Source organism: Nycticebus coucang, chromosome 16, assembly GCF_027406575.1.
Source record: "Nycticebus coucang isolate mNycCou1 chromosome 16, mNycCou1.pri, whole genome shotgun sequence".
Taxonomy (NCBI): domain Eukaryota; kingdom Metazoa; phylum Chordata; class Mammalia; order Primates; family Lorisidae; genus Nycticebus; species Nycticebus coucang.
In genome coordinates, this window is record NC_069795.1 from 25,737,670 (window position 1) to 25,754,135 (window position 16,466).

Consider the following 16,466-nt stretch of genomic DNA (forward strand, 5'->3'; position numbering starts at 1 on the left):
CCACGAAAAGGCAGCTTCTGCACTTATTTATTGTAAAGGTTTAGAAGTGTTCCTTGGATACAGAAGCTTAACATTTTAACAGTTCTTTGTATGCTCGTTGGCATGGGGAACAGAATTATGAGGGAGGAAATAATGAGGCAGGAATGTGACTGAAACCTCTCTTGGAATTGCCCTACGCTCTGTTGCAAAGGAGATGCCTGAGGTTTTGTCCACACTTCCCTGGAGGCAGGTGTTGGCCTTGGCACTATTTCTAAGCTATTTGAACAGCTTAGGTGGACGGTGCTGTTCAGTATCAAAGCCGGCTCTGCCATGTGCCGTGGCCAAGGGGTGGTGTTTAAAGAGGCATCAACGGGATTTGTACTTCAGAATCATTTGTAAATTCTTTATCCTGTATAATAAACATTCTTTCCCCCAGAGCCCTGCAAGGAAGATAATTTTCAGTGTGCAGATGGAGAGTGCGTTCCCCTGGCGAACCTCTGTGACGGGCATCCACACTGTAAGGATGGCTCAGATGAAGCACACTGTGGTATGTCTTATTTTTAGAAAAATAAGTTTTATTACTATGTAGTTCAGCCTCTACATTTTGATTTTACAAGTGTGAAGGGAAGTTTATGAGTATGTTTCTGAGGGCATATTTTGATGCTTTAGGATATGAACATTTCTCAGTGATTAGCTCCTCTGTCCCCGTCTGATTAGGAGAAAAGTTAACACGCAGGCCTTGGGTTTTGTATGTTTGTTTAAGTTTGCCTACACGTGGACTAGAGCAACCTATGTTCAGATAGGAAGCAAACGTCTGCGAGAGACAACCGTCCATAGCAGACACTTTCGCACCACTCACAGTGACTACAGTATTGGGTCCATTTCTACATCCAGAAGCACCAGCATGTTGATACCCGACTCTCTCCTCCTACTCGGCTGCATTTGCAATCCATTCCCCAGCCCCCTGACCTCAATTACATCATGAGTAATGGACACTTATCACTATGTCTTACTTTTATTCCTAAGCCAATATTCAATACTAACATAATATGTCATGCACTGTAAATAAGTGCTCTAAAAAAAAAATCCCCTAATAGGAATGAGCCCTACTTTTGTCATGAGGAAACTGAGGCTTGGAAAGGTTAAGTGGCTGCCAAAAATCCCATGCCTAATAAAGACGAGAGCTGTGTTTTGAACCTGTCTGTTTAATTCTAAAGTCAGTGCTCTTAACTCTTCCCACAATAGGAAAAATATGTAAACACTAACATTATTGCGTGGAATTATAATATTGTGTTTCTGGGTAAGATTACCATTGCTGACATTGGTGATGTTTTCATTTTTATTTTTTTAATTTTTTTACAAACTAGCCTAGCTTGGTCCAGTCCCTACCTATCCACTAATAGCCCTAATACTCTGTCCAAATTGGCTGTAAGAGTGTGAGGAAGATGATAGAAATCAAAGAACATAAGAGCAAATGCAAAGAAATTGCTTTCTGGAAGAGGTGATGTGGAGGGTACCTAAAGTTGTTCCCGAGCTTGCTTTTTCCTTCTTTTGCAAGAAGTTTGTAAGACATATCTTTATAAATAACTTTATTTTCTGTTTGTTTGCTGTATTAATATGCAATGACTTCTATTTCTCTGCCATTTGCATTTTTACAGTTATATGAAAGATAAAAATTAAGTCCATCAATCTGTATTTTTCAACCTGGGCCTCCCAACATACTCTTAAGAAAAACCGTGATCAGTCCCCAAACTCTAAACGTTAAGAACCTTTAGTTTAGAGCATCACTCACTCTTAACCAATTTTGTTCAATTGGCAAGAGTAAATGGCCCTATGTCCGATCTCAACTCTTTAATGTGTTTTTGTTTTATGTTAGTCTTTTAAAAAAATTATTATAAATTGACAAATTATAATTGTATGTATTTACAGGGTATGAAGCGACATTATGATATATGTATACAATGTAGAATGCTTAAATCGAGCTAATAAACCCAACCATCACCTCAAAACTTTTTGTGGTGAGCAAATTTGATATTTTGTAATTTTGAAATATACTAAAAATATGCAATACATTATTGTAAACTAAAAATCACAATGCTGTGCCTTGGATCCCCAAAACACCTATTCCTCCTGTCTAACTAGAACTTTATACCCATTGGCCAACATCTCCGATTTCCCACATTTAGTCTCATAACCACCATTCTACACTTTGCATCCTTAGTGCGCCTTTTCAATGGCACAACAAGCAACGTGGGTTTAGTGCAGTTTAGAATCCAGAGCATATGGCACACGGCTTGTGCTGAGAACTGGACCACCCAGATTTCCAATGATGTTTGTCAACTGATGGGACTAGGGTAAGTAATCCTGCTCAGCCTTCTTTTAAGAGATGCTCTTATGTTTTCACTAACCTCAAACTGAGTTTATTAAGAAATTTTAAAATTATAAAAGTTATGATTTCATAAAGTGCACATGAGCAAAGGGAAGAAAATAAAAATCTTAATTAATGCCACCCACAAATAATAACCACTGTTAATAGCTTTTTTATAAATACTGTATAAACATAAACATGTTAATAGCATATAAATATAAAATGTTATACTCTGTTGTGTAGCCTACTTTTACATAAAAATTCTCCTGTTTATACAATTTTTCCTATATTATTTTTAAGAAAATGACATTTCATTTTATGCTATATCATAATATGCATAATCTCAAGGGTACTACAGAGAAGATGCATTAGCCATCCATATCTTTTCAATGTATTCATAATAATTCTTTTAGAAAATTCAGAGAAATACAATTGGTGTGGGAAGGGATAAAAATGTTAAGACTTTCCCAAGAAGGATAATGTAAGTCAGAATTCCAGTTAATAATGTACCAAAAATTTATTGTACTTTCTTGTCTAATGTCAAATATATTGCACAAATATTTAAGTTCAACATATTCATTTTTACCTGTCAGTCTTAAAAATAATGAGGTGAACAATAGAAGGTAATAAGTAGTAAAAATTTACTTCTTTGGCTTTGTGTACCCTATCAATTCTAACCCACCATTCTGATCCTTGGGTGTACCTGTTCTTGAAGAGTCAGCAATTCTTCACTATGTTGGGTCACTTGTGACTATTTTTATCACTTATAGCATTGAATTAATTAATAGTTTGTCATATTAATCCATAAGGTGTATGGAGGTAAGAACCTTGTCTATTTTATACACGATCACAATACTAATATCTAGAATAATCCTTGTCTAAAAATTGATGCCAAATAAATATTCAAGAGCAATTAAATATTCACTATATATCTTAGATATATACAAATAAATATAAATATACTTAGCCATCTAAATGTATGCCAATACATGTTGCCCAGTTACAAGTCATTAGCATTTTATGTGTCTCCTGTACTGGTGACTGATTTTTCTAATTTATTCTAAAAGGTATAAAGTTAAAATGAGAAATAATTCAAGTACTCCTACACATATACCTTCAGCTTTGGTAGTTATCTTAACTATTCCTAATTTGTCAAAATCAAAAGTTGACTGCTTTAGGGAAAGCTTTTCCTTCTAACTGACTAGTAGTTCATACAATAAAATCTTTGGGCAATGCACAGATTTTCACGATTTGTTTCAAAGTGTTTTGTTTTTATTTTTGAACTCAAACCCTCCTTCCAGTAGAAATAATGTTACATGCAGTATTTAGGTCTCCAGCCTAGCAGCCTTATCCATGAGAGCTATTTAATTTCTACTAGGCCAGTAGAAATATAGTGTATACAAGCACCAAGATAGTACCCAACCACCTATTATAGATGTTTTACTATATGAAAATGTGTTGAGGCCCACTTAAGAATGCCAGGAATGCGCTCTAGCTTCCCTGCTGTACATTTATGCATAATTGTCCATATTTATGGAGTACATGATAATATTTCTATGCATAGAATGTGTAGCAATCAAATCAAGGTACTGAGCATATCTATCACCTTTATTTCTTTGTACTAAGAAATTTATTGTTTCTTTGTGCTAAGAACTTCAAATGCTCTGTTCTTGTTATTTGAAAATACAGCACTCAATGGGCGGCGCCTGTGGCTCAGCGGGTAGGGTGCCGGTCCCATATGCCGGAGGTGGCGGGTTCAAACCCAGTCCCGGCCAAATTAAAAAAAAAAAAAAAAAAAAAAAAAAGAAAATACAGCACTCAAAAACTTAATGTTAACTATAGTCACCCCACGATGCTATAGAACACCAGAACTAGTTCCTCCTGTCTGCCCGTAACTTTCTGTTTTTTAACCAAACTCTGCCTATTCCCTTTTGCCTCCCACCCTTCCCAACCCCTGATAACCACAGTTCCACTCTCTACTTTTTTATGAGATGAACTTTTGCAGTTTCTGTGTACTGAGGAGAACATGCAGAATTTTCTGTGCCTGGCTTATTTCACTTAACATGATATGTCCTACACGCTGATCTGTACTGTCACAAATGACAGGATTTTATTTTTTCCTATGGCTGAATGATAGTTCATTGTGTCTTAAACCACATTTTTGTCATCTACTTATCTGTTGATGGTCACTTAGGTTGATTCCTTCTCTTGACTGTTGTAAATAGTGCTGCGTATACATGGAGGTACCGATATCTCTTCCACATACTGATTTCCTCTTCTTTGAATATGTATCTAGCAGTGGGATTATTGGATCACATACTGGCTCTACTATGCATTTGGGGTTTTTTGAAGAACCTCCATACTGTTCTCCTAAATTTCTATACTAATTTACCTTCCCACCAACAGTATGTATAAGAGTTCTCTTTTCTCTGCATGCTTGCCAGCATTTGTTATTTTTTGTATTTTCATTAATAGCTATTCTAGGTGGGATAAGATTATACCTCATTGTAGTATAATGGGTATAATTTGCATTTCTCTTATTTCCAGTATTTGTTAGACATTTGTGTGTCTTCCTTTGATAAATGTTTGTTTATATCATTTCCTATTTTTTAATTGGATTTGGGTTTTTGCTGCTGCATTATTTGAGTTCCTTATAAATTATCAATATTAACTCTTTGTTAGTTGAATAGTTTGCAAATATCTTCTCCCATTCTGTAAGCTGTCTTTTTATATTATTGTTTCCTTGAAACTTCCTGAGAAGTTTTTGTTGTTGTTGTTGTTGGTTTGTTTATTTGTTTGTTTTTGAGACAAAGTCTCACTATGTCACCCTGGGTACAGTACCGTGGCTCCCAGCTCACAGAAGCCTCTAACGCTTGGGCTTAAGCAATTCTCTTGCCTCAGCTTCCAAGTAGCTGAGACTACAGGCGCCCACCACAATGCCCGGCTATTTTTATTGTTGTTGTTGTTGTCATTGCTGTTTAGCAGGCCCGGGCCAGGATCCAACCCACCAGCCCCGGTGTATATGGCCAGCACCTTAGCTGCTGAGGTACAGGCACCGAGCCAAGCTGAGAAGTTTTTTAGTTTAAGATTATCTCATTTGTTTACTTCTACTTACATTGCCTGTGCTTTTGAGGTCTTATCCATAAAATCATTTTCTAGATCATTCTGCAGCATTTTCTTTATGTTTTCATCTAGTAATTTTATACTTTGGGATGTTATATTTAATTCTTTTAACCCATTTGAGTTTATTTTTATATAAGGTGAAAGACAGATGTCTAGTTTCATTCTTCTGCAATTTTCCCACCACCATTTATTAAACAGACTGTCCCTTTACCCAATAAATGTTTTTGGTGACTCTGTCAAAATCAGTTAGTTGTGGACACATAATTTACTTCTAGGTTCTCTGTTTCTTTGGTCAATGTATTTATTTTTTGACAGTATCAGGCTGTCTTGGTTACTACAGCTTTGTATGTAGTTTGAAATCTGGTAGTGTGATGCCTTCAGATTTGTTCTTTTTGCTGAGGAGTGCTTTGGCTATTTGTGGTCTTTTGTGGTTCCATATAAATTTTGGGATTTTTTGTTCTATTTCTGTGAAGAATGTCATTGGTATTTTGATAGAGATTGCACTGTTTAGGTAGTATGGTCATTTTAATAATATCAGTTCTTTCAGTCTTTGAATTTGAGATCTCTTTTCATTTTTTGATGGCTCCCTCAATTTCTTCCATTGGTGTTTTATAGTTTCCTTGTAGAGATCTTTCACCATCTTGGTCGAATTTATTCCCAGGTATTTTTTATATAGCGGTTTTAAATGGGATGCTTTCTTGAATTCTTTTTTTGGCTGGTTGTTTGTTGTTGTTTAGAAAATCCACTGATTTTGATATGTTGATTTTGTATCCTAAAACTAAACCGAATTTTAAATTCAATTTTATGAGTTTTTTTGTAAAGTCTTTACATGTTTCTACATATAAAATCATGTTATCTGAAAACAGAGACAATTTGACTTTCTGTTTTCCAATTTGCATGCCCTTTGTTTATCTCTTTTTTATAATTTCTTCAACTGAGACTTTCAGTACTATATTGAACAAGCATAGTAAAAGGGAAATCCTGTCTCATTTCTGTTCCAGAAAGCTTTTCCCCGTTCAATATGATGTTAACTGTGACTTTGTCATATTTACGAATTTGGCCTTAATTGTGTTGAGGTATATTCCTTCTAAACCTCATTTAACTTCTTGCAATTGGATTGCAACATCTCTTATATCCTCAAATGCCATGTGTTTAAAATGGGAGATCACCAGCTTCGAGGCTTGTTCAAGGGATATCAGCCTCACAGAGAAGACAATTTTTATCAAGAGCAAGAAGAGGAAGTAAATTTTATTGTTCACTTTGTAAATAATGATCAATGTGGTTTATGTGAGAATTTTTCTATACTTTAGTTTAAACATATATATAGGTATACACATATATGTCTATAATCTTTTTATGATGCATTATAGACTTTGTCTAATAAAAACTCGTTCAGCATGGGGAACTTTCAGGCATAAATATATTGCAAGAACACATGCTGTAAAAGAAATAATGTTTCTTGCTAAAGACTCAACAAAACCCTAAAACTGACAATTGTTTCTTTCTCACTTCAAATAAAGCATTGGGTAAGTGACACTGAGTCCATGTTCCTAGATTAACATTGATTTTACTTCAATAGGAAATTCAGAGAGATGAGTTTCTAGGAAGTCCTTTATTTCACCTGCCAAAGCTGCCAGGAATGCTGAGGAACTGTTTTGTGGACTTGGGAACTTAGTTTGTAAAGATTAAGCTGAGGAGATTGGTAACTTGACCTTGTTGGCACAATTGATGCATCTGATTGTCCTGAATGGTTGTAATTCAACCACCTGGGAGCCTTGTGTCCCATTTACCGCCTTTCTAAGATTCACCATATGATTATAAACATAGCCATTCTTTTCACTGCGGTTTGTAAATCTTAACTATATTGCTTCCTGGAGAATATATGGAGTTAAGATGAATCATTTTAAAAGGTCAAAATGATAAACATTTTACTTTGACAGTTTTTTTTTCCCAATGAATTTGAATGAAATATGATGAGTGTGAGCATAATGCTGATTTCTATACCTGCACGGCAGAAGATATTGGAAAGGAAACATTCTCTTTATTACATTTTAACAGTATATAAGTATTTTATTTGTATTATTCCTGAATGAGATATTTAATCATTCGTGATGATATTGTATCTGTTCTATGGATAATAAGGCATAATTTTTTTGCTTTAAATGCATATATAGTGGGGATAGACAGATAGATCGATAATTAATGTAATGTGGTGAATACTTATCTCAATTTGGACATGTCAGGGTTGCTTCCTAGAAAACAGCCTGAATTGAGCTGATGACAGCCAGTTCCACACACTATTTGTTTATATGCTTTTATCCTCCAGCCAGATTTTCCCCACTAGTTCACTGACCTCATATCCTATGAATCACAGTCCTTCCATCTGGAGATAAAAACAAAAAAAAAAAAACTAGCTTTTTTAGTGTGTGTTAAGGAAGTAGAACATCCCACTGCCTTAGATACAATATTTTTGATGAAGGTCAGACACTTGCTTTCTTCAGAAATGAGTCAGGTAATCTCTGCAAAGACCTTAATCTTTGAGCCTGTGCTTATTAAACAGCCTCCACAGTGCTGTAGTAATTGAAAGAAAGTTATAGCCTCAATGAGAATTTGTCTAGACTGGTGCATGGTAACTGAAAGAAAACTTAGCAAGTTTAAATGATGTGTATTTGGTGCAGTGGAAAGTAATTTAGGAGTCAATTTATTAAAAAGGCACTGTAGTCTCTCAAGATTATTTATGCAGATAGGGTAGGAAATGCAATTCCCCACAGATTCTAGTAAATCATAGGAGACCTATTTCATTAGGCTTTCCTTTTTTATATCAAATATTTTCATTCTCTGCCATTTATAACATGCTTAAGTAAAAATGTACTTTGAATAACATTTTCATATTTTTGATCAAAGTATGAAAGAAAATAATGATGCAAGAATAAGCGTTAAAGAAACACAGAATAGTGATTTTTTTAAATGGCATTTCCTAGGAAAGAGCATTACTCTGTTACTAACCCCATATATAAAGGATGCGGTTGATTTGCCTGGTTGAGCCATTAAAAGTTGGAAAAAGTTATTAGTTCCGTAGAACTTTACAGAATTTAGGAAATGCTAATATCTTAAAACCAGAGTTAATTATTTATGTCTCAATAAGGTAGTCTATGAGAAGTTGGTGTTAAATTTTAAATCCCACAATAGTCCTGTGTCAGATATCTTCATTTCACATATTAGAAATATCAAGACATGATTACAAGAGGGACTTTACCTAACAATTGCAATCAGTGTAACCTGGCTTATTGTACCCTCAATGAATCCCCAACAATAAAAAATAATAATAATAAAGTAGAAAATAAAATTAAATTAAAAAAAAGAAATATCAAATTAGGATTTATATTCTCAAACGCAAATAAGCAATGGAATTATTTCAGTGTTCTTCCACTGCAGAGGTATTTTAAAAATTTTAGGAGGAAAAAGCAAAGTGTTGTTTTTTTTTTAAATAAGACTTTCAAATGAATAGAGTGTATGATTTAAATTCCTATCTAAGCACAACAAATTTGTTTACACAATTTAGTACTGAGTCTTGAAAATCTGCAAAGGTAATTTTTCTATTAATTTAACAAGTTGGTGGGAAATGATTGTGTTTTTTTGTTTTTTAAGATAAAGTCTCACTTCACTGCCCTTGGTACAGTGCTGTGGCATCATAGTTAACAGCAATCTCGAACTCTTTGGCTTAAGCGATTCTCTTGCCTCAGCCTCCCAAGTAGCTGGGAGACTAGAGACACACACCAATGGGGTCTCGATCTTGCTCAGGCTGGTCTTGAACTCCTGAGCTCAGGCGATGCACCCGCCTCAGCTTCCCAAAGTGCTAGGATCATAGGCGTAAGCCATGTGCCCGCCCTCTGACTGTGTTCTTGCCTATATTTTCTAGCATTGTTTCAAAATTTTAAACTATGTGGAGAAAGCCGTAATTTATCACAAAAGCCTTAATTTATCCCTCCACAACTCAGAACACAAAATAACAACAAAGACGGGATATGGAAATAAGTAGAAAAAAAATACAACTACTTCCTTTGGCCTCAAATGATTCATTGTAACTTGCTAATTTTACAAAGGAAGACAGGTGGCTAGAACTGACAGCTAACCAAATACAAACCTGTAGGAGCAAAGACAGGGCCTGAGGCGCAGGCTCTGGGAACTCAAAACAGCTTCTCTTCTGCAGGGGAATTTAGCAGGGACATTAACAAATTCCCACAAAGTTGTCCTGTTCTGTTCTGTCAGTAACATCAATCAGGGGTGGGGATGGAACTGAGTGAACACCCCGCCAGCCTCCATCAAGTGCCCGAGGTTGTCAGGCCTCACCTCCACCTCCTAGATAGAGGCAGAGCGCAGCAGCCTGGCTGAGCAGAAATAGATTTCTTTGTGATTCAGGCAGGTACAAACTCCTGGAGTATCTGTTCACTACAGGCAACTGAGTCACAGCCCTGTGGGGCTATCAGTGACTGGGTCTGACAGAGGTGCAAGGTGGGGAAGGAGGCATCAACTTTCCAGACTGATCTATTTGCTGAGTGGGTCCTCCTGACTCCATGAAGCACCAGAGCAAGCCATTTCTGAGTAGTCACCAGACCCATGCAATCCAGTTGCCAGAGACCTTTTAAACTCTCCCACCTGAGATAGGTACTGATTGAGACAATTGATTTGGACTTTTTGAACTGAGCCAATCGCCCGACGACTATTCAGGTGGTGCTCTGGGTGTGTGGTTGTACGAAGGTTTGATTTTCCTTTTCCAATTGTTGCCTGTTGTGGGTGGGGTGACTTAATTGCTGGTATTTCTCCACAGCTGAGACTTCAACCCAGAGTAACTGTTTCACTAGGGTCGAACAGAGACCAGCTGAAAACAAGACAGAACCACTTAGCCCCACTACAACAAAGAGGTCTCCAGTTTCTCAGGCCATAGCACTGTATGGGTTCTTGACAAAGCTCCAGGGGGAAAATCAAATGGTATAAAACAATCATGGGGCGGAATCAGCAGAAAAACTCTGGTAACATGAATAACCAGAATAGATCAACCCCCCCCAACCCAGGAAATATATGGCAGATATAATTGAAGATCCCATTCATAAACAGCTGGCCAAGATGTCAGAAATCAGATTCAGAATTTGGATTGAAAACAAGATGAATAGAATGGAGGAAAATGAAATTAGAAATTCGAGGAGCAATTCAAAATTAAGAATTAGAAATTTGAGGAGAAATTCAAAAGTTCTCTCAAGAATTTAATGAATTTAAAGACAAAACCACCAAAGTTTTGACGCACTGAAGCAAGATTTTGCAGCCCTCAAAGATCTGAAAAATACAGTAGAAGACCTCAGTAACAGAGTGGAGCAAGCAGAAGAAAGGATTTCTGACATTGAAGACAAAGCCTTTGAATGCTCCCAAACTCTCAAAGAGGAAGAGAAATGCAGAGCAAAAACGGATCATTCTCTCAGACAGCTCTGGGATAATTCAAAGAAGGGTAATATCTGCCTCATTGGAATCCCTGAAAGTGATGAAGTGGCCTTGCAAGGCACAGAGGCCCTTCTCTGTGAAATTATGAAAGAGAATTTTCCAGACATGCCAAGAGATTCTGAAATTCAGATAGCAGACAGTTTCAGAACCCCAGCATGACTCAGTCTGAATAAGACATCCCCCAGGCATATCATAATTAACTTCACTAAATTTAATATAAAGAAGAAAATTATGAAAGCAGCCAGACGTAAGAAATCCATTACCTACAAAGGGAAGAATATTAGAATGATTGCAGATCTCTCTGCTGAAACTTTTCAAGCCAGAAGAAGGTGGTCATTGACTTTTTTTTTTTTTTTGGCCGGGGCTGGGTTTGAACCCACCACCTCCGGCATATGGGACCGGCGCCCTACTCCTTGAGCCACAGGCGCCGCCCTGGTCATTGACTTTTAATCTCCTAAAGCAAAATAACTTTCAACCCTGGATCCTGTATCCAGCTAAACTGAGTTTCATTCATTTATCCAGCTAAATTGAGTATGAGAAATTAAATACTATAATGACATTCATATGTTGAAGAAATTTGCCATAACCAAACCAGCTCTTCAGGATATTCTCAAACCTATCCTCCATAATGACAAGCCCAATCCTCTACCACAAAAATAAAGTGAAAGGATTAAAAATGTCCACTGGACTTTCAAAAAACTCGATACCCAAAATTTTACCAGACTTATCAATATTCTCCATTAATGTGAACAGCTTACACTGTCCTCTAAAGAGGCACAGGTTAGCTGACTGGATACAAAAACTCAGGCCAGATATTTGCTGCATACAAGAGTCAAATATTACATTAACAGATAATATAGACTCAGGGTGAAAGGATGGTCATCCATATTTCAGGCAAATGGTAATCAGAAAAAAGCAGGTGTTGCAATTCTATTTGCAGATACAATAGGCTTTAAAACAACAAAAGTAAGGAAGGATAACAAAGGTCACTTCATATTTGTTAAGGGTAATACTCAATATGATGAGATTTCAATTATTAATATCTATGCACCCAACCAGAATATACCTCAATTTATAAGAGAAACTCTAACAGACATGAGCAACTTGATTTCCTCCAACTTCATAATAGTTGGAGATTTCAATGCTCCTTGGCAGTGTAGGATCGATCCTCCAATAAGAAGCTGAGCAAAGAAATTTTAGATTTAAACCTAACTATCCAACATTTGGATTTAGCAGACATCTACAGAACATTTCATCCCAAAAAAACTGAATACACATACTTGTCATCAGCCCACAAAACATACTCCAAAATTGATCACATCTTAGGTCACAAGTCTAACCTCAGTAAATTTAAAGGAATAGAAATTATTCCTTGCATCTTCTCGGACCACCATGGAATAAAATTTGAACTCAGTAACAACAGGAATCTGCATACTCATACAAAAACATGAAAGTTAAATAACCTTATGCTGAATGATAGCTGGGTCAGAGATGAGGTTAAGAAGGAAATTGCCAAATTCTTGGAACAAAAAGACATGAAGACACGAATTATCAGAACCTCTGGGATACAGCAAAGGCAATCCTAAGAGGGAAACTTATAGCACTGCAAGTCTTCCTCAAGAGAACGGAAAGAGAGGAAGTTAACAACTTAATGGGACATCTCAAGCAACTGGAAAAGGAAGAACATTCCAACCCCAAACCTAATAGAAGAAAAGAAATAACCAAAATTAGAGCAGAATTAAATGGAATTGAAAACATAAGAATTATACAACAGATCAATAAATCCAAAAGTTGGTTTTTTGAAAAAGTCCATATAATAGATAAACCTTTGGCTAACCTAACCAGGAAAAAAGAAGTAAAATCTCTAATCTCATCAATCAGAAACGACAAAGACAAAATAACAACAGACTCCTCAGAAATTCAAAAAATCCTTAATGAATATTATAAGAAACTTCATTCTCAGAAATATGAAAATCTGAAGGAAATTGACCAATACTTGGAAGCACGGCACCTTCCAAAACTTAGCCAGAATCAAATGGAAATGTTGAACAGGCCCATATCAAGTTCTGAAATAGCATCAACCATACAAAACCTCCCTAAAAAGAAAATCCTGGGACCAGATGGCTTCACATCAGAATTCTACCAAACCTTTAAAGAGGAATTAGTACCTATATTACTCAACCTGTTCCAAAAGGTAGAAAAAGAAGGAAGACTACCCAACACATTCTATGAAGCAAACATCACCCTGATCCCCAAAGCAGGAAAAGACCCAACAAGAAAAGAAAATTATAGACCAATATTACTAATGAAAATAGATGCAAAAATATTCAACAAGATCCTAAGAAACAGAATCCAGCAACACATCAAGCAAATTATGCATCATTCAAGTCAGTTTTATCCCGGGGTCTCAAGGCTGGTTCCATATACATAATTCTATAAGTATAATTAAGCACCTAAACAAATTAAAAACCAAAGACCATATGATTCTCTCAATTGGTGCAGAAAAAGCTTTTGATAATATCCAGCATTCCTTCATGATCACAACACTTAAGAAAATTGGTATAGAAGGGACATTTCCTAAACTAACAGAGGCCATCTATAGCAAATCCACAGCCAATATCGTATTGAATAGAGTTAAATTCAAATCATTTCCACTCAGGTCAGGAACCAGACAAGGCTAGCCATTGTCTCCACTGCTCTTTAACATTGTAATGGAAGTTTTAGCCACAGCAATTAGGGAAGAAAAGGCGATCAAGGGTATCCATATAGGGTCAGAAGAGATCAAACTTTCCTCTTCACAGATGATATGATTGTATATCTGGAAAACACCATGGATTCTACTACAAAACTCTTAAAACGATCAAGGAATACAGCAGTGTCTCAGGTTACAAAATCAACATCCATAAATCGGTAGCCTTTATATATACCAACAATAGTCAAGCTGAAAAAACAGTTAAGGACTCTATTCCATTCACAAAAGTAGTGCCAAAGAAGATGAAATATTTGGGAGTTTATCTAACAAAGGACATGAAAGATCTCTATAAAGAGAACTATGAAACTCTAAGAAAACAAATAGCTGAAAGTGTTAACAAATGGAAAAACATACCATGCTCATGGCTGGGAAGAATCAACATTGTTGATTCACTACTGGGACCTGACCAAACTAAAAAGCTTCTGCACAGCCAAGAACACAGTAAGTAAAGCAAGCAAACAGCCCTCAGAATGGAAGAAGATATTTGCAGGTTATGTCTCCGAAAAAGGTTTAATAACCAGAATCCACAGAGAACACAAAAGTATAAGCAAGAAAAGAACAAGTGATCCCATCGCAAGCTGGGTGAGGGACTTAAGAGAAACTTCTCTGAAGAAGACAGTTGCACGGCCCACAGACATATGAAAAAATGCTCATCATCTTTAATCATCAGAGAAATGCAAATCAAAACTACTTTGAGATATCATCTAACTCCAGTAAGATTAGCCCATATCGCAAAATCCCAAGACCAGAGATCTTGGTGTGGATGTGGAGAAAAGGGAACACTTCTACACTGCTGGTGGAAATGTAAATTAATACATTCCTTTTCGAAAGATGTTTGGAGAACACTTAGAGATCTAAAAATATATCTGCCATTCAATCCTATAATTCCTCTGCAAGGCGTATACCCAGAAGACCAAAAATCACATTATAACAAAGATATTTGTACCAGAATGTTTATTGCAGCCCAATTCATAATTGCTAAGTCATGGAAAAAGCCCAAGTGCCCATCAATCCACGAATGGATTAATAAATTGTGGTATATGTACACCATGGAATATTATACAGCCTTAAAGAAAGATGGAGACTTTACCTCTTTCATGTTTACATGGATGGAGCTGGAACATATTCTTCTTAGTAAAGTATCTCAAGAATGGAAGAAAAAGTATCCAATGTACTCAGCACTACTATGAAACTAATTAATGGCTTTCACATGAAAGCTATAACCCAGTTACAACCTAACAATAGGGGGAAGGGGGAAAGGGAGGGGAGGGAGGGGGGAGGTGGGCAGAGGGAGGGTGATTGGTGGGATTACACCTGCAGTGCATCTTACAAGGGCATATGTGAAACTTAGTAAATGTAGAATGTAAATGTCTTAACACAATAACTAAGAAAATGCCAGGAAGGCTATGCTAACCAGTGTGATGAAAATGTGTCAAACAGTCTATAAAACCAGTGTATGGTGCCCCATGATCGCATTAATGTACATAGCTATGATTTAATAATAAAAAAATAAAATAAAATAAAATAACATAAAGAAAAATCTTTTTTATGTTTTGGTATAATTTTAAATCACCTATCAACAATTTTTTGCAGCATAAAGGTATTTATTCTGTTACATAAAAACAACAAAAGAACATATTTTCTCCAAATCAGTGTCCTTTATGATTTCCCAGGTCATGTTATTTGGAGTAAGAGGGGTCTTCCATATTCTAAAACAGAAACAAGTAAGTTCAGGAGAAAACCTTAGCCCTATGAAATTTATAACAAAACTTTCCTTGCCCAGTCTATTTCTCTTTTAAAAAAGTGTTTCCAACTGTGGTATAGTCTATGAAACCAAGAACAAATGTTTTAAAAAATTGATAAAATCCAGTGAAATAACATTCCTTCTCCTCCCTCCCTTTAATTTTCCTTCTTCTTCCTCCTTTCCTATTTTCATTCTTCCTTTCTCACGTTCTGTTTCCTTCCTTCTTACTCCATGATTTTCTTTCATTTTCTTTTTTTCATCCAAAAGAAACTGCAGTGTAAAAAAAAAAAAGGGCATATGAGGTAAGGTTAATAGAATACTACATGAACTCAAACTCCAGAGAAATAAAGAGGCAAATCTACAAAATAGCCAAGGTCAGTATAATAGTTAACATATCAGAGATTCTTGGAAACTCATGCAAAAAAAAAAAATTTTAAACACATTAAAAACCATACAAATTTCATTATGAGATAAGATGTATGCTAGGAGTTCCATAGGGAAGACAGATTTTGTTTGACACTAAATTCTAAGGGGAATTTTACATATATGTCCTTACAAAGTGATACTGCAATGAAAAATATACGCACTGAGAAAAATTCATAGCAAATGTGGATATGCGTTGTCATATGCTTCCTCCTCAAAACTAACCAAATATATTTAATAGAAGTTAAGGAACTAATGTGATAGTAGCTAATGTCGCCCAAGGTGTCCAAGATGTTGTCCTTGGAGAGAACCTGCATTTGTGGTGATCTAGAAGAATCATTTCCCCCATTGATGTTTTTGGTAGGAAGGAGATGATAGCAGGTTGATTCCTCTATAAAACCATCCACACGTATCTGTAAAACAACAGAGAACAGCTACTGGACTCATCCATCCATTTCTCTTTTTCTCTTAATACTGTAGCTTGCACGAAGGAAGAAAAATTATCTTAAGGTGATTTTTGCTAGCATTTCTTTACTTCGGCATAAGTATCACCAACGTTTAAGGGTTGAAGTGAGAAAATCGAG

General features: G+C 36.1%; 1 protein-coding gene across 3 annotated transcripts in view; it reads left to right on the forward strand.

Moving 5' to 3' along the window:
* The window catches only part of TMPRSS15 (transmembrane serine protease 15), a 131,950-nt gene that overhangs the window by 82,959 nt on the left and 32,525 nt on the right, over positions 1 to 16,466 (forward strand). For all 3 annotated transcript variants that reach the window (XM_053565816.1, XM_053565817.1, XM_053565818.1), the window contains 2 exons: positions 416 to 526; positions 2,201 to 2,333. In XM_053565816.1, coding sequence (XP_053421791.1) covers positions 416 to 526; positions 2,201 to 2,333 — 244 coding nt within the window. The remainder of the gene's footprint in view (positions 1 to 415; positions 527 to 2,200; positions 2,334 to 16,466) is intronic.